This window comes from Salmo salar, chromosome 13 (genome assembly GCF_965601325.2).
Source record: "Salmo salar chromosome 13, fSalSal1, whole genome shotgun sequence".
NCBI lineage: Eukaryota > Metazoa > Chordata > Actinopteri > Salmoniformes > Salmonidae > Salmo > Salmo salar.
The window spans coordinates 43,736,340-43,761,366 of record NC_138303.1 but is presented as its reverse complement, the minus strand read 5'-3'; the positions used below and the strand labels follow the sequence as shown (position 1 = coordinate 43,761,366).

The window sequence follows — 25,027 nt, the reverse complement described above, 5'->3', positions numbered from 1 at the left end:
AGAGCATGACTGAACAGATACAGCGTGTCTCTACGCACATGGAACGTCAATGACTCTGTGAGGTTCTTCGCGTGACCCACCTGACTGAACAAGGATTCTTCCATTCCAATATTTTTTAAGGCAGTCGTTCAACTGGCCACCTTGATACTGTTGAAGAGTACTCAAGACTTCAACTTGAATGGTCTGGGCTGGAGGCTCAACACAAACAGTGTTCTCCTCGCTGTGACGTTGGGATATGAAGTCCACAGAACGAGCGTACATAGTTCGTTGTACTGCCTCTGTACAATAAGCCATTTTGTTTGGTCCTTCGTGTGGCTCACGTAGTCGAGTGTTGTTTATGTGTGAGGGAGTGTGGCGGCTGTATTTATGTATATGTCAATGTGCTAGTGTGTATGTGCATGCAGTGTGTGTGTAGGTATGAAGTAAAAGGGGGGGGGGGGGGTTGCATGCTCTGTCTCTGATGCAGCTGCAGTGAGCCCCTAGCTTTTCCTCTGGATAGAAGGGGTTTCCTCCTCAGTACAATGGGGACTCTGTTGGTTGGATTGTTTAAACAGGGGCCCTCATCCCTTGGTGCCTTTTGTGCTGCACTCTTTTACGTCCTGACCCTCACAGGGACAGACGGGTGTAAATCCAGTTGAAGGACTAATGGGTTATGGCTTTAACGCTACGTTTGCGTTCCAAACGGCACGTCATTCCCGATTCAGAGCTGTTGTTTTGAGGTTAGTTGAAGTAATGTCCGTCAACTCTAGTGCGTAATTCCACATTTGGGTGACATTCCAGAGCCTTTAGTTCCAGATAGACAGTTCTCCTTGGTTCTGTTGTGTTTTTCCCTCCAGGCTCCAGTAGATCTTTAGCTGACACTCTGACTGACTGTGCAGGGTGCCGAAAGGGCCGGTGGGCCACGACCTGACTTACTGAGGCATTAATCTACCTGCATTCCTGGCATACCATGCGTATATCCTCTGGTCTGGGGCTTCCCTCTGGACGGCCTGAGGGAAACAAACAGGACGTCTGTTGGCCATGCTGGAATGAACGAATGCCTGATTCATGATCAGTTGTAGTGGCCATTTTGTTTATGTTTCATCTCATAACCTTTTTAATTTCTCTGTTTCTTGTGTCAAAACATTGGTTGGTTAGCTAGTAGCCGTGTTTTGTCAAGTGGGGGCATTCTAGGACATTGTTGTGTGATAAGGTCATTGGTATGTTTTGGACATTCACGACAAGAGTGACCCAAGGGGCAAAACTGGTTGAAATGACATCAATACAACCAGTTGGATGTTATCTAGTTGTAAACTCTTCATTTCAACGTGTTCTGCCCGCGTGGAAATGCCACCACTAGGCTTTAGATTCTGGTTGGAGGTTTGAGCATCTAGATCCTTCACAGAGCCCCTGAGTCCCAGACATGGCTTTATATTTCCCACCCTGATCATAACAAGACTGGTCCGGCTTCAAAGAACCTTATGATAATTGTCTGGAAACTCATCTCGGCAGGACTCAACAGGCTATGAACGGCATAGATCATTCTTCTCATGTCCCCGATCCAGACCCATTGGAGGAAAAATACATAAATACACTTACACACAGCCATAGCTCAATTACTTGTTGTTTTGCGCCCGAAAAAGGTTGTTGGCCATCACATCCAGTTTTTATGGCTTGTTTCATGAATTAACAAACAGTTTTGAGGGGCAGCCATGCCTCAATTATTATTATTTTATTTTTTCTGAAATGGTTGTCAGATATCACATCAAGTCTTTACGTCTACATAACTTATGTCTCAGATTGGCAGTGGATGTCTAGACGTTTGCCTCTTTGGGTCTTCATTGGCAAGCGGCGACTGGTAGAGAACATACAAATGTCTGAGAGTCAGAAGGCCCAGGGGAGATGAGGGGGTTTTCGGGCCAGGCTTCCAGACCTGGGTTCAAGCACTAATTCAAATCATTTCAAATACTTTTTCCTCTCCTGGATTGAGCTCGTTTGTTGCAGTGGAACCAATAGAAAAGACATGAACTTGCAAACCCCGCCCACCTGGCACTCCAGGCAGGGTACATCAAACGCTAAAAGTATTTGAACGATTTTCAATATTATTTGAACCCAGGTCTTCAGAGGGGAAAGTGATGGGCTGAGCAACAGTCAGCCCTGGCTCCTGCACTGCAGGGAGAGCAGAGCAGACTGTAGGACAGTCTCACAGCCACACCACAGCCACACCACAGCTGGAAAGCCTGTTGCTGCTAACTATCGCATCAAGATGGTGTCATGGGGATTTTACACGCTTTGTGTTTTAACGCTTTTCAGGCCATCAATTCAGCTATTATGTTGCTTAGTAGCATGGTGTCATTGTCTGCAGAGAAGCAGATCACTGTTAGATCATTCATTTTCCTTGATGCCAACTGTTTATACATTATATGTAACATATTAAATTCATTTTTTAATTTTTACTTTGTGTTTTAATTACTGCAGTGGGCTAAATCAGGGTCACACAGTGTTTCTTGGTAGTCTTAAACAGATCTACATTAAAACAAAAGTATACACCTCACACACATGGTTATGGACTTAAGAAAAGACACCTGTACTATGGCAGATATAATTTAGAATTTGCATCCTAATATTACATCACAGAAGACTGAAATAAAACGAAACCATTGGACTTAGAAACACCAGATTTTCGGCAGGTTTAAAAAAAAACAATGTGACAAATGTATAACATTCCACCCAGGAGGCCACTACAGGGTGATCTGGTCAGTTGACTACAGAAAAGTACAGATCAGTACTATCATTAGTTGTCATTACTGTAAATTGTTCAGGACAATGGGATTAGAATGTTTTATTGTCCTGGTGGTTCAGAGAATGTGGTTCTGTCATTGGATTTAGCTAGCATGTTTAATGAACACCTCAGTTAGCTCAGGCTTGTTATGTTAATACCTTAATGTGGCTGCCGAGCTTGTTTTAGTTGGTTCTGTCAACAAGAACCTGCAGGGGGGAGAGATAGGGTCCTATGTCATCCTGCCAATACTCCTCCCCCAATACTCCACCTCTTTCTTCCCCTCTCTTCTCTCTTTTCATCCTCACTTCTCCCCTTCTCACTCTGCTCCCATTTTTCTCCTACTCTACCCCTCCCCTCTCTCTCTCACCTCCCTTCTATCCCCCCTCTGTCTCTCTGGGTGAGGTGACAGTAGGCTAGCTGGTTGGTGGGCCCTGGCCCCAGTAGTTCTCCAGTCTCTTTGTGCTGATGTCTCTGGCTCTGCTGGTCTTTGTTGTGACTGCCTGTTTCGGGTTACCTTGTGAAGAGCGCCAGGTGGATCAGATGTCGGCGCAGAGAAAGGGGGCAACGTTTTCTCACACTCCTCTCTGGCTCTGCCTCTCTCTTCATTTAATTCAACAGGTCTTTTAATTGAGAGCATGAAAACAGTGATGGCATTTTTCAAACACACACACACACACACACACACTTTAAAGTACTTTTTGGGGTATCTTTACTTTACTATTTATATTTTTGACTACTTTTACTTCACTACATTCCTTAAGAAAATATTCTACTTTTCACTTCATAGATTTTCACTGACACCCAAAAGTACTCATTACATTTGGACAGGAAAATGGTCAAATTCACTCACTTATCAAGACAACATCCCTGGTCATCCATATTGCCTCTGATCTGGTGGACTCGCTAAACACACATACTTCATTTGTAAATGGGGGCGGCAGGTAGCCTAGTGGTTAGAGCGTTGGACTAGTAACCGGAAGGTTGCAAGATTGAATCCCCAAGCTGACAAGGTAAAAATCTGTCGTTCTGCCCCTGAACAAGGCAGTTAACCCACTGTTCCTAGGCCGTCATTGAAACACACACACACACACACACACACACACGAGCCCCCCTCAGTAAACACATAATAACATCTACCAAACAAAACATTCATTACTCAAGGCTGTTTAATTTACTGAAGAGTCAAGGAAGTTCCCCTGGTCCCATGACGGTGACAGCTGAGGACAGGAGTCCTTTCATTGTGCCCCACTAGTCCCAGGGTTTGTGCGAGTGCGTGTCTGTCCTCTTTCATTGTACTTTTCTCACAGGGAGGAGGACAAGGCAGACAATAGTGTTGGCAGTGATGTTAACGGGGTAAAAGACTACAGTGTAGCTAGCAGCAGTGCATCTGCAGATGTCGTCAGAGATGGAGCCTAACAATACATGGTCACTTATTCACTTACATGACATTGCATTACATTGTCCCACCCATGTTTACAGTCACTGTGATGTAATATTCCTTGGTACAAACAGCCGTATCTCATGCATTACCTCAAGTATGGGAGTCTGTGGGACAGGGGTTGGAGGAGAGTGAGAGAGAGGGAGAGAGAGGGGTTGAGTGAGAGGGAGAGGGGAAAGAAGGGAGAGGAGGGGAGAGGGTATTCGGAGAAAGGGGAGAGGAAGGGAAGAGTCGGAGGGGAGACGGGGAAAGGAGAGACAGGGAGAGCGGGAGAAGAAGAGAGAGGGGAGAAGGGAGGGTTAGGAGGCTACCCTTCCTTAGGGCACAGCCTATATTCTCAGATTCTTCTCCCACTTGTTATTTAAGGGGGGTCATTTATCTTGAGCCAAATACAGACTACTCTACACACTAAAAACTGATTCACCGCCCAAACTCAATACATAGGGTTTGCTTTTCTCATCCACTGTGCCTAAGATGTGCTCAGTAAAAAGGGCTTAAGAAAACACAGTCAGTCCAGGTCTAGGCCATATTCATGTTGTTTTCTTTGCCTCCTCAGTCTTGGATTCTTCTTGGATCTAGTTTCTGTCAGGGATCAACAGCGAGAGGTTTTCCATCCTTACCAGCCAATACCCTTTCATTAAAGTGTAGCAGGAGCAAGCCTAGAGTTTCTCTCTAGGGGTCCATTTCTCAGACGCAGTCTAGGGCAGTCGTTTTTACAGTGGGATTGCTTTCAAAGGGAAAGTCACCAGTTGGCACTTGGCAGGGAGGGAGGCCATTCTCTTGCAAGGTATGTTTATGCGGGATTGTCACATAAAAACACCTTCGGACCACAAGGCTGAGGTCTCATCTGCTGTAGTCCTACCAGATGAGGAGGCGGTCAGACAGTCAGATGGTCAGAGGTGGTGATGGAGTGTCTGCTGTATTATTCTCCATCAATCCACTGGATATGAGCTGCCTCCACTCCTCTCCCTCGCCTCCATTTAGAGAGAGTGACGGTAGACTCTTCAAAAAAAGGGATCCAAAAGGGTTCTTCGGCTGTCCTCATAGGAGAACCATTTTTGGTTCCAGGCAGAACCCTATTTGGTTTCAGGTAGAATCCTTTTGGGTTCATGTAGAGGCCTCTGTAGAAAGGGTTCTGCATGGAACCCAAAAGGGTTCTACCTGGAACCAAAAAGGTGTCTTCAAAGTGTTTTCCCATCAAGGGGCACATCGGGAATTCACCAGATTTTATGTTACCGATTTGTTTGCCAAAATCTATTTGTAAGCCAGAAATAGGGCAATTACTGTAGTTTTAAATGTATAGGTCCATTATCATTTCTACATACTTTCTATCTGGTTTTAGACGGTCAAGGGTGGCCTGGAGTGGTTTTGAACCCAAAATAAGGATTTTTACTTTGTAAGATCTGGTATGCATCAGCAACGCCTGGGCAGAGATATTGTACCAAACACCTTAGCTAGATGTAATATTGTGTGACTAAAACCTCCTCAGCAAAAACTTCTAAATTAATTACAGATTTCTTGAGTTATGTTAGATTTCCAAACTTGGTCCTGGGGCTCCCCCTGGGAACACGTTTTGGTTTTTGCTCTAGTACTACACAGTGGATTGAAATAATCAAAGCTTGATGATGAGTTGGTTATTTGAATCAGCTTTGTAGTGGTAGGGCAAAAACCAAAACGTGCACCCAGAAGGGACCCCCAGGACCGAGTTTGAGAAACGCTGGTCTATTGTTCAAACGACATTGCAGTTCTCAGCAATCTGAGAAAATCTTGACTCAACTCAACTGGATTTAATCAGTTTCGCTGTGGGACTGGGATCCAGTTTTCAGTCTAGAATCTAGATGAATTGATGGAGACGATCCCACTAGCTATATATACAGTTGAAGTGAGAAGTTTACATACACCTTAGCCAAATACATTTAAACTCAGTTTTTCACAATTCCTGACATTTAATCCTAGTAAAAATTCCCTGTCTCAGGTCAGTTAGGATCACCCCTTTATTTTAAGAATGTGAAATGTCAGAATAATAGTAGAGAGAATTATTTATTTCAGCTTTCATTTCTTTCATCACATTCCCAGTGGGTCAGAAGTTTACATACACTCAATTAGTATTTGGTAGCATTGCCTTTAAATTGTTTAACTTGGGTCAAACGTTTCGGGTAGCCTTCCACAAGCTTCCCACAAGGTGGGTGAATTTTGGCCCATTCCTCCTGACAGAGCAGGTCAGGTTTGTAGGCCTTGCTCATACACACTTTTTCAGTCCCTCCTGCAGCAAAACACCCCCACAACATGATGCTGCCACACCCATGCTTCACGGTGGGATGGTGTTCTTCGGCTTGCAAGCCTCCCCCTTTTCCCTCCAAACATAAAGATGGTCATTATGGCCAAACAGTTCTATTTTTGTTTCCTCAGACCAAAGGACATTTCTCCAAAAAGTACGATCTTTGTCCCCATGTGCAGTTGCAAATCATAGTCTGGCTTTTTTATGGCGGTTTTGGAGCATTGGCTTCTTCCTTGCTGAGCGGCCTTTCAGGTTATGTCGATATAGGACTCATTTTCCTGTGGATATAGATACTTTTGTACCTGTTTCCTCCAGCATCATCACAAGGTCCTTTGCTGTTGTTCTGGGATTGATTTGCACTTTTCGCACCAAAGTACGTTCATCTCTAGGAGACAGAACACGTCTCCTTCCTGAGCAGTATGACGGCTGCGTGGTCCCATGGTTTTTATACTTGGTACTATTGTTTGTACAGATGAACGTGTTACCTTCAGGCGTTTGGAAATTGCTCCCAAGGATGAACCAGACTTGTGGAGGTCTACAATTTTTTCTGAGGTCTTGGCTGATTTCTTTGAATTTTCCCATGATGTCAAGCAAAGAGGCACTGAGTTTGAAGGTAGGCCTTGAAATACATCCACAGGTACACCTCCAATTGACTCAAATTATGTCAATTAGCCTATCAGAAGCTTCTAAAGCCATGACATCATTTTCTGGAATTTTCCAAGCTGTCTAAAGGCACAGTCAACTTAGTGTATGTAAACGGCTGACCCACTGGAATTGTGATACAGTGAATTATAAGTGAAATAATCTGACTGTAAACAATTGTTGAAAAAATGACTTGTGTCATGTACAAAGTAGATTTCCTAACCGACTTGCCAAAACTATAGTTTGTTAACAAGTTATTTGTGGAGTGGTTGAAAAACAAGTTTTAATGACTCCAACCTAAGTGTATGTAAACTTCCGACTTCAACTGTATATATACTGTATACATGTCTGCTTAGCCAGTACTTAATGAGAGCGTTCAGTAAAACTCCCAGATTTAGCTCAAACATGGAGCTCTTTTTTGGGCTTGTTTGTGTTTGAGAATATACTACAGAGATCTTGGTGAAATAAACTGATGTCTGATATCTGGACACAAACCAGCAACACAATCAAACCGAGTTTGGGAAACCCTGCTGTAGGGAATAGGGTGCCATTTGGGATGTAGCCTATGAGTAATGGTCTAATTTGGTTCAGTGCAGTATATCTGTCCTTTGTTATCTCTGTAGGTGTTGAATCTGTGGGAAAGTAGCTTGAGAAACGTCCTGTTCGTCCGCCTTGTTTTTCTCAGTAGTTTATTTGGGAGCTTCTGGCTGCTTTAAGGCCCTACGATAGACATCCTGTCCTACAGGCTGCTCTGGCTCAGACAAGGCTTCTAGTCTGGCTGCTTTGCAGGTCCTAAACTGAACTAGAGGATAAGTGGAAATCAGTGAGGCAGACTCGGCAAGAGAACTGGCTGGAGCAATAGGGCATATGAAGTTCTCTCTCTCTCCCTCTCTCTCTCTCTCTCTCTCTCTCTCTCTCTCTCATACAACTGGTATAACTGATCAGGTTGGCCATAGACTTTAAGAGAATAAATGCCTGTTCACAGATCTGTTTTGCTAGCCTGCCAACTACTATGGTCACCAGGCTATGAGATTAAGGGTTGGATGTGTATATTTGTACAGTTTTTGTGTTGTTACCAGGCTCAGGCCTTGTGTGTGCCTTGTTTGATCAACGGGGAAACATATTGGTCCTGGCCACTGGCTATTGTCCTGCGATATGCTATTGGGGAAAAAAAATTGCTCAAATGTCAAAGGATGAGAATGGCATTGACTTCACAGAATCAACACAAAGCTGTGTATTCACTCCTTTGTCAGGCCGATCAATCTCAGGTCAAACAAGAAAGACCTTTGCTGGGTTTGCTAGTGGGCAGCGTGAAACATATAACAAGCACCACATTTTTAGAGAGTTTTCTTTCTGCATCACTGTATTTTTCCTAATTCCAAAACTATCAGGAGAGGTGCTAACTCTGTTGGAATAGTATTATTTTGCGAGTCTAAAAAAGGCCTACTTTAATACTTTTCTTAGCTTCTTCTTGTAAACACAGGATGTAGAAAGTAAAATGAAGTTAGCTAAATTGGGTTATGTTGCTCCAATTACCCAAATCTAGCTCGAGGCAACCACTCTGTATCAGTGTGTGTGTGTTGCAGTCAGGGGGCCTGGAGAAACAGTAGAGACACTCCTAGTCTTCCTCTGGTCTGTCATGCTTTTAAAGCAACATTAGAAACTTGGTGGTTCGAGCCCTGAATGCTGATTGGCTGAAAGCCGTGGTATATTAGACCGTATAGTACGGGTATGACAAAAACATACGTTTCACTGTTCTAATTATATTGGTAACCAGTTTATAAGGCACCTCTGTGGTTTGTGGTATATGGCTAATATACCACGGCAAATGGCTGCATCCAGGCACTCCGCGTTGCGTCGTGCTGAGAACAGCCCTTAGCAGTGGTATATTGGCAATATACCACACCACCTCGGGCCTTACTGCTTAATTTTACAGCTGCACACACACATATACATGTACCTGTATGTACAGTACACACAGCTGTGTGTGTTCTACCCAGTTTTAACCGTGAGAGGAGAAACAAACTTGAACATAGAGCTGTTTGGTGGGTTTTCCTGTTAGAGATCATAGCGCCGCCACTAGGAACAGGAACAAAGAGTAGATAAGTAGCCTAATATCGTCTGTTTTTCTTTGTAAAAAGGTTCATGTTTGGATAATAAAAACATATTCATATGACACAATGAACAAACGTTATGCCCCGCCCCCTTGCTTTAAATAATCTACTGGGCAATGTTCTTTACCGGAAAGCTGACGGAGATTTTCATGTTGTTATTCAGGGAACACAGTTTGCCCTTTAGGATTTAAACTAATAACTACAATACAGGAAACTCTCTCTCTCTCTGTGTCTCTCTGTGTGTTTAGGGCTAGTGCAGAGTAGGCTGTGTGGACTACATCATTAAATTAGGAGAGTAGTGAACCCTGCTCTGTGCCTGTATTGTGCCCGGAGGTTCTTCCTTAATCTGCACGGCTAGTTGAGGCTGAGCGTGGCAGGAAAACAAAGAGGAATAGGTTCTGGGCTGACGCTATCCTGATCCCAGATCTGGAGTTGGCAAAACAGCATAAACAGACCTGGGACTAGGCTTGGCTGTGGCAGATCCTGGATCGGATGTGAGGTTGTTTGTTCGATCTTATCGTCGTCGCATGTAGGTTCATTATCACTGGGTTGTTTGCATTGGAGCCGGACTTATTTCACATGATGAACTGTACTGGGAACTGTGGTAGTGACACCCGCTTAGCAAACATTCGTAGTTCTCTCGTCCTTACAGGATTAACAATGAAGAAATACAGACTATTTACGTTGACAGAGTGTCTGTCAGGATCCGCCAATGAAGCCCATAAATACTGTTTAGACCACTCAGTCCTACTGTATCTCCCCCCCCCAAGAAGCTGACATACACTGTATACAACATTACTGTACTGAACTGGTGGTAAACCACAAGTGTCATCAGCTTTATTTGTTTCTGTCTGAGATTCTGAAAGTTTGAAAGTATTGTTGGATATCAAACTTTGTGGTCAGTTGTCCCATCCTGTTTCTGACATTTGGAATGAATGAGATGGAGCTCACACGGCGACAGCCCTCCGAGGGGGAGAGCGAGAGAGAGATGAGAAATAAAGAGAGAGAGGGAGGGAGAGAAAGAGAGAGAGACGAGACGAGAAAGAGAAGAAAGGGAGAGACTGTGGTAGGTAACATTCTTCCCCCAAGAGAGAAAAGGAGGGAAGGAAAGGAAAGAGGGAGTGAGAGAATTTAGAGCAAATTTGTACCATTATGAACAGGACACATTCCTTGTCTAATTCTGGACATCTGGAATGCTCGTGTTTTTTTCGGAGCTGTGTAGGTTTTGGAAGTCCTATCTAGTGGACTACTTTTGACCAGAGCCAATGGGTAGCGCACTAAATAGGGAATAGGGTGCCATTTGAAGGCAATGTTTTTCAAATAAGCCTAATTTAACAGATTCTCACGGATCTCTCCACTTCAGTCCTTCAGGTCCGAGAACCCTACAGTAGTTCTTCTCAGAGACTTTTTTTGTGAGTCAAATAATTGTTCATTTTTAGAGGCTTTCAGATAGATTTTTTTCCCCCCTCAGGCAGGCAGCTTTGCATTCTTTTATTTGTCATTTATTTTCAGAAAGTTTAACGAGTACTCTGTAGACGTTCAAAGGATCAGTGATTATAGTTGCCGTTTCTGTCAGTGTGGTTTTAAACAAAGCCGGCAAATGTAGAGTAAAGTTGAGTCGCTATGTGATTTCTGCTTTAGATCGTGTGTTTAGGAGCAGCGTCTTATCGAAGTCTGACTCCCAGCAGACAGCTGAGTCTGAGTCAATGACACCCTCAGCAGTAGCCTGGAAATCCAGTCTGTACGCTGCCCCATTTCATGTTCAGTCAGAATTTCCAGGCTACTTCAGCAATACTGCACAGAAAACAAGCAATGTGCCACAGTCCTCATCCAGCCTCTCAGACAGCCAGACCAACATGATTCATGCTGCACACGTGCTGATGATGGAAAGATCCAATCACCCCCACTGCATTGTGGAAAATAAATAAAAATACACTTTATATGTGATATTCCACTGCTATGAATCATTGTAGGGATAGGAAAGTCCATGGGGGCATGATACTACACCACATGCTGACACTATTGACAGAATGGTTTTTGGTTCCTTGGTACATTTCATCTTGTAAACTTACTACTAATGGTGAATGGTTCAGAGGATCACGAATAGTCCGGGTTGGGATCTCTTCACGCTCAGTTAGTGTAGCTCTTCCTCAATGAGTCTTTCTGCAATTCCTCACATCCTATCTCCTAGCCTCCTTCTCAACCACATTGGAGGTCTCTCACCTCAGACTTTCTTTCAAGGAGGCGGCGAGGAGTAAGGAAAGATGAACGAGGAAAAACGAATTGAGAAAGAGCCTTGTGTGTGCTAGGAGGTGAGGCCAGGGGTAAGTTGTAGCTGAGGGTCACAGGTCAAGCTGACAGGCAGTTTGTGGTGTGTGTGTCTGTGTGTGTATGTATTGGTGCGTGTGTGTGTGCATATGTGTGGTTTGGCTGTGGGGCTCTGTCTATGTGGGATGTAAAATGAGGGGCCCTGAGTCTGAGCCGGACTGAGAAAACAGAGCAAAACCTTCATGGTCTCTTCAAAGAGAAATGCTGAGGCGATCAGTTACACATGACGGGGTGGCGAGGAGAGGAGCTAGCTGTAACTAACAGCCTCGTATTGTTGCACTTCCTGGTGTTTAAGAGTTTTCAGAGTTGACCACTGACCTCTGTTTATGGTCTCATGACTCATGGTAGGAAGTCTTTACCCAGAGGCAGAGGCCCATGTCATAGAACGAACACACACACGCGCCTGTGTTATACTGTATGGTGTGTGTTAACGCTCACGACGGTGGAGTAGAGACATGAAATGGGATAGTTGTCAAACAACAAATTAGAGCAATCATGCTAAATGTCTTAATTTGAGCCTCCGCAGTAAAACATTTGGCCGTTGCCTGAGGGCTGTTCTCCTCTCTCATGTTGTGTGGTGTTAAGTGTTTTTATGGCTGGATAAGTGATAGCAATAAGATAGTAAGTAGCAAGTAATAATAGCCATTTCCTTTCTGTTTTAGAGAGAGGCTGTAGCTACTAGCTAGCCGGTGGTTAAAAAGTGCAGTGTAGTCACTACTGAAAGATTCAGACGCTTATTACGACCAACCGCAGAGAACGGGTGCTTCCCAAATGGAACCCTATTCCTTATTTAGTGCACTACTTTTGGGGCTCTGTCAGAAGTAGTGCGCTAAATAGGGAATAGAGTGCCATTTGGGGTGCAGAGGAGGGTTTTGGATGAGCTCATGCAACAGGATGCTACAAGTCAAGACAGGAAGTGAAGTCATAGGCCCCATAAAAACACTAAATTGGCCTCTAAAAACACAACATACATGATCATCAGCCCTGAAACAGCCATGAAATGATAAATTATGATTAAATGATTAATTAATGATTCAACAAAGATGTGTGCTCTGATATTTGCATTGATGAAATCTTGTCTGTCTTGTTTTTCAGAATTCCATGAACCTTCCTCCCGACAAAGCCAGACTCCTCAGACAGTATGATAATGACAAGAAATGGGACCTCATTTGTGACCAGGTAAACTTCTTTAAATACGACAACACATGTAGGTTACTACAAGTAAACAATCCCACAGCTACACCTCTACAAACCCACACATCTAGTCTGTTCGAACACCAATAGCTATGAAGCAATGTTGATAGATTAGATAGAAAAAAACATTTTGTTGCAGTGTAGGTTTAGTCTTTTCTCCATAATGGTTGGAACCCTATTATGGTACACTGCTCACTCTGTCCACCCTCTTCCCCGTGTGTTATATTAGGAACGGTTTCAGGTGAAGAACCCTCCTCACACCTACATCTCCAAGCTACGGGGCTACTTAGACCCAGGAGTCACACGCAAGAAGTTCCGAAGGCGGGTCCAGGAATCCACTAAAGTTCTGAGGGAACTGGAGATCTCGCTGAGGACCAATCACATAGGGTGATGATCTATTCTCATCCCTCCCCTCCTCTCTTCTGTCAACCAATGAGAGTCAGAGTACTGGAAATCCCCAATATTACCGTCCCTTCTCACATGACGTTTACAAGAATTGATGTGTCTTCTACGAATACCACACTGTAACTTTACCCCTGGGGCGGGGCACAGCTACAAGAATAATGGCTACTATGGAAGTGAAAGGCCGGTGGGAAATCAACTCCCTTATTATTTTCCCCTACAACAACCAATTCCATTATCTCCCCTTTAAGAACAACCATTTTTTCCCCTTTAAGAGAGAAAGAGCCTTTCTGTGCTTTTCCTCTTTCGCTTCCTGTCCCTAGGGACCAACAGCTTGTTTTCCTGATGCCCAGATCATTCCTATTGTTCTGTCCTGCCACCCTTCCCAGCATGCTTTACTTCATAGTGGAGTCTTCCTCTTCACAATGCCCAGATGGTAGTCATTGTATTGTAATGCTAGGGAAAGGAATGGTCCATTCCTTCATAACATAGCATTGAGCAGGAAGCTTAGTTGGGTACGCCAGAGGGACAGTAAGCATGTATTCACGGCATACCTCCAATAATAACTCCTATAATAGTCTGTGTGTTCTAAAGTCTTTTCCAGAAAGACACACAGGCAGGAAAAGACAGAGGCTATTTTGAGACAGAGGCTTTGGTTCGGTTGGTAAATTCAGTGGAACAGAGCCCTGCTTATTGTGTCCGAATCCTGGCCCTCTCCGACGTGTTATTCCTCAGATTGCCAAGACAATCTGAAATAGCATCTGGTTGGACAGGAAAAGAAGGGGGAGAGGGGGGGGGGGGGGGGGGGTAGACAGGAAACTGATGATCAGGCGTGCCTCCCCCTCCTCCCTTTTTCTACTCCCTCCGCCTCAATCTCACTGCTTCTCACTATTTCCTCTCTTTCTCTGCTCACCTCTCTCTTCCTCACACAGGGGCCTCTCTCCTGCCTTTCTGCCTTACCTTTGGCTATCCAGAGTCTTGTGTTACCAAACAGTCTCCTGCCCCAGTAACCTCCCTAACCAGCATATTGGGGATATTTTGAAACCTTTGGAACATTTATCCCAATTCCACTCCCCTGCATTTTACCAAGGGGGAAGCAGGGGTTTTGGGACTAAGGGGGAAAGGAAGACTGGGGGCTTGATTGTTCAATCCGTATCGCTGATGTTCAGCGCTATAGCGAGAATTAAATTGAATGGCAACGTTGCATATGTCGGCTCAATCGGAAATTACCTTTCAATTGAAATCGAGTTGTGGCGCTGAACTTCAGCGATACGGATTGAATCGAGCCCCAAATACCATGACTGTCAGGGACTCCAACTTGTGTCCAGTCTTCACTCTCTCTCTTAGCCATACCATATGCCTTCCACATTCTTTCTCTCATCGCAATGGGAATTCATTTGTTTGGACTTTCTTTCCCCCCCTCCAGAGAACTAGAGTTAAATAGAGAGGAAATCTGAAGCCTTGCTCACTCGCGTTTACTTTCCGTTGCTGCCTTGCCAAGTCTTTTCTCTCTCCGTCAGGGGTGTAGTAGGGGTGTAGGGGACCCCATTCTGAGCAGACTTTAGTCTACAAGATGTAGACTCAAATATGTTGGCTTTTGCAGCGCTTAGGAATGTGTGTAGCTAGTGTTTTCAGGTTTCAGTCTGCCCCTTTCCTTGTCTCTCTCTCCTGCCTCTCTGTACCTCTGGATATAAGGGCTATTATCATTTTCCATGCATCATAATAGGGCCAGGAGTTTGTCCTGAACATGTGAACTCACCAGGAAAAACTATGGAGTAATGCCCAGAGTTTTTCCTTGTTCAGGTCATGTGGGAAAAAGTCCTGGCCCTACTTAGGGATGACCCGTGACTAGCAGATAAGGATGTTAGGCCTTGAATATTCTGCCCTGCTAACCCCTCTCTGTGTCCCATGTCACCCAGGTGGGTCCGGGAGTTCCTCAACGATGAAAACAGAGGTCTGGACATCCTGGTGGAGTACCTCTCCTTTGCACAATGTGCTGTCATGTGAGTACACACACCCTAAGCTTTTCACATCTCTTCAGAAGAGACTAGAGGTAGTTCGCTACCCAACCAGATTGGTACTGGATCCAAGAAGTGTTGATCCCAACACATAGGAGCTAAGGTCACACTGTCTGTGAAAAGGGGCAATAGCAAACTGGATGGATTCCTTATAGCATTGTGTTCCTTTGAATGTGCCTGAATGTGCTTGTATGCCTCGTATGCTGCGTACTTGGCAGACTGAATGAGTGGTTGGACTTGATTGTGAGCCATGCGTCTGTGCTGTTATATTGCCATGCTGGCACATTATGGACTGGGCCTGAATGGGAATGACTGAGCCTGTCAACTCTGTGTTGCACTAAGCTTGACTGTGCAGCCTTTTACTGTGCAGTTCTTCTGTATAACATAACCTTTGACCTTTTACCGAGCTGCGTTTCTAACCTAATCTACCTCGACCTCTGTCTGTCCATCATCTGTACGTCTATCCATCTGTCTACCTGTCTGTCCATCCGTCCGTCGGCCTGTCTGTCTGTCCGTGGCCCAGGTTGAATTTTGAGGGTCTGGATAATGGGGAGGAGGGCTCCCTGGACAAGGCTACTTCCTGGAGTAGGTCTATAGAGGATCTACACCAGAGTGGCGCTCAGCCTTTCTGCAACACGCTGGTCCGCTCGGCGCGCCAGTCTGTGCTCCGGTACGTATCGTCTGCTACCGCGTTGCTGCTGCTATCACTGTTGTTACTGTGCCTCGCTCATCTAACCCCCTGGCCCTAACGTATGTTAGCATGTTAGCATGTCAGGTAGCAATCCAAACTTTAGTTAGCATGTCAGCCAGTTGTTTGCTATGATGATGATGATGATGCCATGATGTAGAGCGGTCTGGGTCTGGAGAGGGTTGATGAAGAGTGATGAATGATTCGTCACTCCCGACCTCACTGCAGGGGTTTGTGGGTTAAACGATCCGCAAGGACAGGGACAGGGACAGAGACAGAGGTGGTTTCTGACCCCTGCACTGTGTGTGTTTCCTTACATGTTTGATGGTCTTCCTCGTTTCAGATGTGTTCCACTGTCCTGTCCTGTCTAGCTCCAGGTGTGCCTCCTGCCCTGTGATTCTCCGTCTAATGAGCTTTTCACACACAGAGAGAGGAGAGAAAATAGGGTGTGATAGGAATAAGAAAGATATAAATGTACCACGAGACAAACATGAATCATTTTGAAAAAGACAAAAAGTAAGACAAGCAGAAAACACAGACACACGAAAACATGAAAAAGAGACAGAGAGAAGAGGATGTGGAGAGGAGACTGTTCTGTAACAAGCAGACCTCAGTCTGGGGACAAACGGATGTCGTGCATGAAACCAACGGCTTCACCTCGTCCCAGAATGCATCACTCTAACCACATGGGCCTTCTCTGGTCTCTTTCCCTGCCTGATCTCTGTTTGACACACTTTGAGCTAGGGGCATGGAACACAAACCCTGCAGTCACGAATGTCAGATACTGTACAGCATTTCTTGCTGTCATAAATCAAGATGTCACAAAAAAACAGCACACAATAAAGATGGGCTCTGATTATTTAGATCAGCCAAGTGAAGTGGAATCAAAAGCTGTTAAGAATGAAGTGGACTCGCAAGTTGTTTTTGTATGATAAACATTGAATAAAAATATGTACAGTGGGAAGAAAAAGTATGTGAACCCTTTAGAATTACCTGGATTTCTGCATAAATTGTATCTGATCTTCATCTAAGTCACAACAATAGACAAACACAGTCCGCTTAAACTAATAACAGACAACAATGATCATTTTTCATGTCTTTATTGAACATACTGTGTAAACATTCACAGTGCAGGTTGGAAAAGGTATGTGAACACTTGGATTTAATAACTGGTTGACCCTCCTTTGGAAGCAATAACCTCAACCAAATGTTTTCTGTAGTTGTGGATCAGACCTGCACAACGTCAGGAGGAATTTTGGATCATTCCTCTTTATAAAACTGTTTCAGTTCCACAATATTCTTGATGTCTGGTGTGAACCGCTCTCGAGGTCATGAGACAGCATCTCAATTGGGTTGAGTTCAGGACTGACTGGACCACTTCAGAAGGCGTTCTGTTGTTGATTTACTTCTGTCTTTTGGGTCGTTGTCCTGTTGCATCACCCAACTTCTGTTGAGCTTCAACTGGCGGACAGATAGCCTTACATCCTCCTGCAAAATGTCTTGATAAACTTGGGAATTCATTTTTCTGACGACAGCAAGCTGTCCAGGCCCTGAGGTAGTAAAGCAGCTCCAAACCACGATGCTCCCTCCACCATAGTTTACAGTTGGGATGAGGTTTTGATGTTGGTGTGCTGTGCCTTTCTCCACACATAGTGTTGTGTGTTCCTTCCAAACAACACAACTTTAGTTTCATTTACCACAGAATATTTTGCCAGTAGCACTGTGGAACATCCAGATGCTCTTTTGCAAACTTCAGACGTGCAGCAATGTTTTTTTTGGACAGCTGTGTCTTCTTCCGTGGTGTCCTCCCATGAACACCATTCTTGTTTAGTGTTTAACGTATCGTAGACTCTTCAACAGAGATGTTACAGAAATCTCTGGAAGATGCTAAGTCTTTAGCTGACACTCTAGGATTCTCCTTAACCTCATTGAGCATTCTGCGCTGTGCTCCTTCAGTCATCTTTGCAGGACGGCCACTCTTAGGGAGAGTAGCAGCAGTGCTGAAATTTCTCAATTTATAGACAATTTGTCTTACCGTGGACTGACTTTTAGAGATACTTTTATAACCCTTTCCAGCTTTATGCAAGGCAACAATTCTTAATATTAGGTCTTCTGAGATCTCTTTTGTTCGAGGCATGGTTCACATCAGGCAATGCTTCTTGTGACTAGCAAACTCAAATTTTGTGAGTTTTTTTTATGGGGCAGGGCAGCTCTAACCAAAATCTCCAAGCTAAATCTCATTGATTCGACTCCAGGTTAGTTGACTCCTGACTCCAATTAGCTTTTGTAGAGGTCATTAGCCTAGGGGTTCACATACTTTTCCCAACCTACTGTGAATACATCATTTAAACATTAAATATAATCAAGAAAAATACAATAATTTGTGTGTTATTAGTTTAAGCAGACTGTTTGTCTATTGTTGTGACTTAGATGAAGATCAGATCAGGTTTTAGGTCAGATTTATGCAGAAATCCAGGTAATTCCAAAGGGTTCACATACTTTTTCTTGCCACTGTAGTTGTTGACCTTTGCCCTCTGTTGCAGGTATGGCACAGCACCTAACAGCAAAACCATCAAGAACTCAAGACTCGTGAGCCAGAAGGACGACGTGCACGTTTGCATCATGTGCTTGCGAGCGATAATGAACTACCAGGTACTGACTGGGGATATCCACTATCAAAGCCACCCCCATGTTACCAATAATACACAGAGCAACCTAAAACACCTATTGTTCTCTCTAGTGGAATTAGGACAGAACGGTAAAGCATTAACGCAACCAAATATTTAGTTTTAAAGATGTCAAGAGTCTCTGTTGCAGATGTTTCCTGTATAAGCCACTGTAAAAGTGAATCTAGGCAGTGTTCTAGAATCTATGCACTGGCAGCATTCAACCTCCTTTGCTTCTCTTTGACCACATCCTGTTCTATCGTTACCTTCTCTCTCCAGTATGGCTTCAACCTGGTAATGTCCCACGCACACGCAGTCAACGAAATTGCCTTAAGTCTGAACAATAAGAACTCAAGGTAAGCCGGTCTCAGGCTCTGTTTGGAAGCTGTTACTACACACGTCCAGTAACTCGAGGTTGATTTTGATTCGAGGTGCAGGTTACAACAGTGTGCAGGTATCGATCATCATTTCAAGTTCAGGCCCTACCCCTGCCTCCACCACCTCTGCAGCTTGAGAGATTTAAGGGTGGGTCAGGGTGTGGGTCAGACAATAGAGGAACGTTTGATGAGCCTGTTCATAGGATTACGCTCCTCATTCTCTAAAAAAAGGGGGCTCCCATCGGTTTCTCTCTCATGTTGGGAATGAGAACCATACATCCAGCCTGGTAAAGGCGTGGTTTACAGTATATCCCAAATGGCGTCCTATTCCCTCTTTAGTGCGCTAATTTTGCGGTGGGCCCCGGTCAAAAAGTAGTGCACTACGAAGGGAATAGGGAGCCGTTGCGTAGGGACTAGGGTGCCACTTGGGATGAAGGCCTGTTATAGATGCAGTGTGTTAGAGGAATGTTTGGTATAGAGGGATTGCAGTGTTAAAGCGTGGGAGCTGATCACTTCATCATGGCCTTTTAGTTGAAGCATGACAAGCCCCTCGCTCCAGCTCCTCTGTGGGTGTTCCACCTCAAAGTATAGAATTATGGATTTCAGCTTCGCTATGTATTTATTTAGTGCTTTAGGTTATCTATTGTTGACTACATTTTGCACCGGTGAAAAAGAATACGGCTAATATTTAACAAAAGTATATTATTAAATGCCGTTATAACAAAGTCATAGTGAGTTGGATTTGAAGCACGTACAGGTCTAGACATGGATTACCAGAGTCGTAATGCATTGTTATATAAACGTTGTGTCTATGAACATGCATATTCTGTCTTGACAGGACAAAAGCCCTCGTGCTGGAGCTGCTGGCTGCAGTCTGTCTGGTTAGAGGAGGCCATGAGATCATACTCTCTGCATTCGACAACTTCAAAGAGGTGAAGTATTACTTTAGTATAACCTCAGTATTAGGCTACTGTAGGCAGAATTCACCATTTTGTTTTTTTCCAAATACTTGGAACGCTTGCGTGAGCTTGCTTGGGCACAATAAAACCAACAGAATAAACCCAAAAGTGCAAACCCTGCCTATCTGGCTCTTCGGGCAGGCTCAATGAAATGCTCAAAAGTATCTGAAAGAAAATGAATAGTATTTGAACCCTGCTATGTCTGGGGCTATTCATCTCATTAAGCCACCAGATGTGAGGCAACCGTGATAAGGATCAATTTCCCAGTGGGAGTGAGTGGATCACAACGGTTTGCTTAAGCACTCAGTTTCTAGCCTGTATAGTCATCTTAACGCTACAGAACCCCATAGAGCAATACTCCATCAGCCACCCAGTCACAACAATGTGTGAACCAACCAATGGCTCTGTGGTGGGATTTCAAAATGCAATCCTAATGACAGTTGAGTGTTTACTGAAACGTTATAGCTAAGATGTTCCGCCACCAGTTTTGGGTTGTCTCTCAAATGGCATCCTATTCCCTATATAGTGCACTACTTTGACCATAGGCTCCTCTGGTCAAAAGTAGTGCAATATATAGGGAGTAGGATGCCATTTGAGACGCAGCTCTGGTTTATAGCCATATTTGTGCAGCAATTAAGTATAAATTACAAAACAACAACTCTAGGCTAAAGAATGCTGATATGGAATGAGGGGTTGGATTTTGTTCTGTATTTAAATCAGATGTTTTGAAGTTGGGAAATCAGCTTGCTTGTTTTCTTTGTCTCCAGTGTGTGTGTGTGTGTGTGTGTGTGTGTGTGTGTGTGTGTGTGTGTGTGTGTGTGTGTGTGTGTCTCCATGTGTGTGGGAGTCTGGCGAGATCTCTATCCCTTTGCCTTATTTTTACTCTGTTCCCTTCCCAAGAATTCCTATAATTAGGAGGGCTTTTCATTTCAGATGGAGTGTGTTGACCTCTGCTTACACCCATAGCCTTGGCACGGGTCACTATCAGTGGAGGCTCCTCAGAGCAGGAAGCGGAGGAGCGTCCTCCTCAGTGAATTTCATAAAAATAAAAATATTGAAACATTAAAAAGTTCTTTTTTAGATGAAACTATACTAAATATATTCACGTCACCAAATAAATGATTATAACACACCGTTTTGCAATGAAGGTCTACAGTTGCCTCATTAGCACTCTGTAGGGTAGCACCATGGTGTAGCCAGAGGACAGCTAGCTTCTGTCCTCCTCTGGGTACACTGACGTCAATACGAAACCTAGGAGTCTCATGGTTCTCACCCCCTTCCAAAGACTTACACTGTAATTATCACAACTTCCGGAGGACGTCCTCCAACCTATCAGAGCTCTTGCAGCATGAACTGACTTTGTCCACCCAACCAAAGGATCAGAGAATTAATCTAGTACTGAAATCATAAGCTACAGCCAGCTAGCACTGGAGTGTATGAAACGTGGTGAGTAGTTGAGTCAAAGAGAGAGAAAGACAATTTAACAGTTTGGAGCAAGTTCATTTCTTAAAAAATTAAGGAGAAGATGGCGAGAGAGAAATGTATGAGGTGAGGGGGGGCAAACTGATTGGTTGTATTTTTTTTAAACTTTCACTTAGCTAGTAAATGCAGGTAGCTAGTTTAGCCTTCTCAAACAGAGGGATGCTATGTTAGCTAGCTGGCAATGGCTATCCAACACTGCAACTCTTCCAAGTCAAGATTTTCTTAATTTATTGCCACCGGGGCCAGCCGCTGTAACTGCTAAACTTCTTTCAGACTGTACACTGTACTGCATGATTGTAGCGGGTTTACTAACGCGTTAGTTCTAGTAGTTTAAGTTGATTATGACGTGACAACGATGTAGGCTGTGTGTAGCGGTTAGCGGTCATGATATGAAGGTTTGGCTTGGAAAGGTTTTTTCACCTGGTCACAGAGAGCTGATTTGTTGTGCACTGAAGTCCACAAATGAAGGGTAAAGGTGAGAGGAGGAGAGTGCGTAGATAGTTGTGAGAAGGAATTATATATACAACGAGCTAAGTGATCATGCTGTTTTTATGTGGCTGCTATGAAAGTGAAATGTTTGCTTGTGATCAGGGGTGTATTCATTCCTCCGATTCTGTTGAAAAACGTTTCTTAAATCGAAGCACACGGAACGAAACGGGGATAAACATACCTGAATATGTCGAATAGAAACTCTCGTTTGCAACTGTTGGACTAATGATTACACCCAAGATCAGCTAGATGCAGGCCAGAGTGTGTAAGGCGGTATTGAATGTGTCACTGTGTCACCTTGATTACTCAAAATTCTCTCTGTGTGCCCCTACGTTGTAAACTTTGATTCATAGTCTAAGTTGTAGCAACCTCATGATGGGTATAGGGAAAATGTTAGTATCATGTAGTAGCCTAAATCTATCGATGTTACATTGAACTGGGTGAATGGAATATGAATGAATGTCATCCAATATGCTATAATAGAAATAAGGCCATGCTCATCTTAAACGGCACCGACCACAATATCAAAGCATTTCGGAAACGTTTTGGAACATATCGGAAACTGAGGAGATTCAAAGGTGAACATAACTGAAATACATCCTCCTCTTTTGGATTTGAAGAGGACTTAAGACTGCAAACCCCTCAAAATACGCTCCCGTCTGTATTGACCTAATACATGATGTTTCTATTCCTTTTCAGGTGTGCAAGGAGAAGCATCGCTTTGAGAAGCTGATGGACTATTTCCATGTGGAGGATGGGAACATTGACTTCATGGTGGCCTGCATGCAGTTCATCAACATCATGGTCCACTCGGTAGAAGACATGAACTTCAGGGTTCACCTGCAGTACGAATTCACTAAGCTGGGCCTAGATGACTACCTGGAGGTAAGGAGGATGCTATGAATACAATATACTAATCATGTATTCATTTGACCTGTCCCAACATCTCCTTGAGTATTCCTTGAATGAAGTCTCCAAGGAGCCATACATACTGTAGGCTGTGTCTCATGCCTTTTGAGGCAGCATTTGAATGCAGGAAGTAGAATAAAAAAGAAATGTGTCCCCTTTTCCACGACGCCTTAAAACGTTGCCTTCTACGGTACCTTCATAATGTGAACCTGAACCTCCCCTTCTCTCCCTACAGAAATCCAAGTACACAGAGAGTGACAAGCTGTCAGTCCAGATCCAGGCCTACCTGGACAATGTGTTTGATGTGGGCGGCCTGCTGGAGGACGCAGAGACCAAGAACGTGGCTCTGGAGAAGGTGGAGGAACTGGAGGAACACCTGTCCCATGTAAGAACCACCAAGACTGACCAGACCACCCGCTAAGCCTCTGTGCAGGAGTGGAATGTTTTCAAATGGGTTATAGGTCAAATACACACATGGCGATGAGCCTTGCAAGTTGTTATTAGCACGGAATTCTATAGAACGTTTGTCCTTCTCCATACTGACGAATGTACATGAAAAGAGTTCTATGAAGTACCGTAGTCAGGTACGTCATTATCAGGTCGGATTGGGTCTTCTCTGCTATTTCAGTCAGGCAGTATTGTGAAGTACACCATCCACCATGTTCTTCCAAGGACCCCTTTCTAACACAGAAAGGTCAGGAGGCGCACGTGCCGTCATCTGGAGAATTTCAAAACAAACCCGGCTTTCAGGGGCCAGGAATTACGGGGGAGGAGGAGAGCGAGCATTCCCAGAGAATTCCTTTTATTACTTGTACAACTTGTTATCCAATTTCAAAAGGGAAAGCTAGCTAGGCCATGTCAGCCTCACTTGAACTTGCTGTGTCATGCTGCAAAGCGTATCACGTTTCTTATTGATGCTGCGGCGAATATAGTACACGAGAGAGAGAGAGAGAGATATAGTGGAACTGGGCGAGATGCCCGAGTTGAACTTTACTGAATCAACGCTTTAATTCACCTCCTCTCCCCGCTATCCCTTTCTCCATCCCTGTTGTCCCATCTCTCCGCTCACTCTGCTTCACTCTCCATGCCTGCTGCCTTCTCTTTCTTTGCTCACCCTCTTCATCCTCTCCACCGTGTACTAGGTGACAGAGAAGCTGCTGGAGGTGGAGAATGAGACCATCATGAAAGTGGCTGACCTGGAGAAGCAGCTCCTGCAGAAGGACAAGGATCTCCACGTAATACGGGTAAGATAAGCTGGTGATCCCTATTATGATACGGAATCAAATTACCATTTTGTTTCTCATATACAGCATGAAATGTTCCCTTGATGATTCAGCACAGCCGTAGCTGTGTCTTCGCGCGTCTTAATGTTGTATTAATATGTTGTTTTGAAGCAGTGTTTTATGACACCTGGTTGAGTACATGTACGGCCGTGGCAGAATAACATTAACGTTTGATTAACTATGCTCTAGCAAGAACGCTATTATAGAAAAATTGATCGGCAGGATATGGAATGATTATGATCCTGTATGGTTTGTGGAGTCATCTTAGAGTCATTTCTCTCTGTCTCCCTCTGGTGTTCTGACCCAACAGGAGACGTACGAGTCGACCAACACCCAGGTCCACACCCTGAGGAGGATGATCAAGGAGAAGGACGCTGCCTTCCAGAGGAGCTTCAACATCGAGAAGCGCCTGCTGGAGATGGAACAGCAGGGGACCATCCGCCTCCGCAAGAAGCCCGATGGGGACATCGCCATCGAGCCCCTGGGAGGGGGTGGTGGAGGAGGAGGGAGTAGAGGTCCGGGGGTGCCTCTGGGTGACTTTGGGCAGAACGGAGGGTTCTCCGTGGGGCCTGGAGGAGTAACAGGGCCAGGAGGACCAGGAGGACCAGGGACTAGTCTACCATCAGCCAGTGAAGCACCTCCTCCCCCTCCTCCTCCTCCTCCACCTCCTCCTCCTCTGCCCTCTGCTTTAGGTACAGTACCATGATCAGTTCTACTATTTCACATCATTGTGCCGACTCCAACTATAACGTGCTGGCTTTCTTTTCACATTGTCCTTCATAGCAGGGGTTCCCACCCTTTTCCATTCCAAATTCCAAAGCCCACTGAAAAGGTTGAGAATCAATACTTTACAGCACAAACTATGGTGGGTGTGTAGCCAGGCCAGTAGAGCTCGGCTCTGTAGTGTGAAAAGGGTATTACTGCCTATGCTAAACAGTGTGTGTGGCATACATGTATGTAAGAGAGAGGAAGTCACTAGAGTCCTAAGGGACATAGGGG

At 44.5% G+C, this 25,027-nt stretch overlaps 1 protein-coding gene across 5 annotated transcripts in view; it reads left to right on the top strand.

Annotated features, from left to right (window-relative positions):
• fmnl3 (formin-like 3) overlaps window positions 1-25,027 on the top strand; it is a 48,706-nt gene that overhangs the window by 11,026 nt on the left and 12,653 nt on the right. For 4 of the 5 annotated variants that reach the window (XM_014135898.3, XM_014135899.3, XM_014135896.3 and 1 more), the window contains exons 2-12: window positions 12,657-12,740; window positions 12,985-13,142; window positions 15,077-15,160; window positions 15,699-15,845; window positions 18,407-18,515; window positions 18,809-18,885; window positions 19,745-19,838; window positions 22,536-22,721; window positions 22,981-23,130; window positions 23,888-23,989; window positions 24,339-24,720. In XM_014135898.3, coding sequence (XP_013991373.1) covers window positions 12,657-12,740; window positions 12,985-13,142; window positions 15,077-15,160; window positions 15,699-15,845; window positions 18,407-18,515; window positions 18,809-18,885; window positions 19,745-19,838; window positions 22,536-22,721; window positions 22,981-23,130; window positions 23,888-23,989; window positions 24,339-24,720 — 1,573 coding nt within the window. The remainder of the gene's footprint in view (window positions 1-12,656; window positions 12,741-12,984; window positions 13,143-15,076; window positions 15,161-15,698; window positions 15,846-18,406; window positions 18,516-18,808; window positions 18,886-19,744; window positions 19,839-22,535; window positions 22,722-22,980; window positions 23,131-23,887; window positions 23,990-24,338; window positions 24,721-25,027) is intronic. The other variant, XM_014135900.3, reaches the window with a different exon arrangement.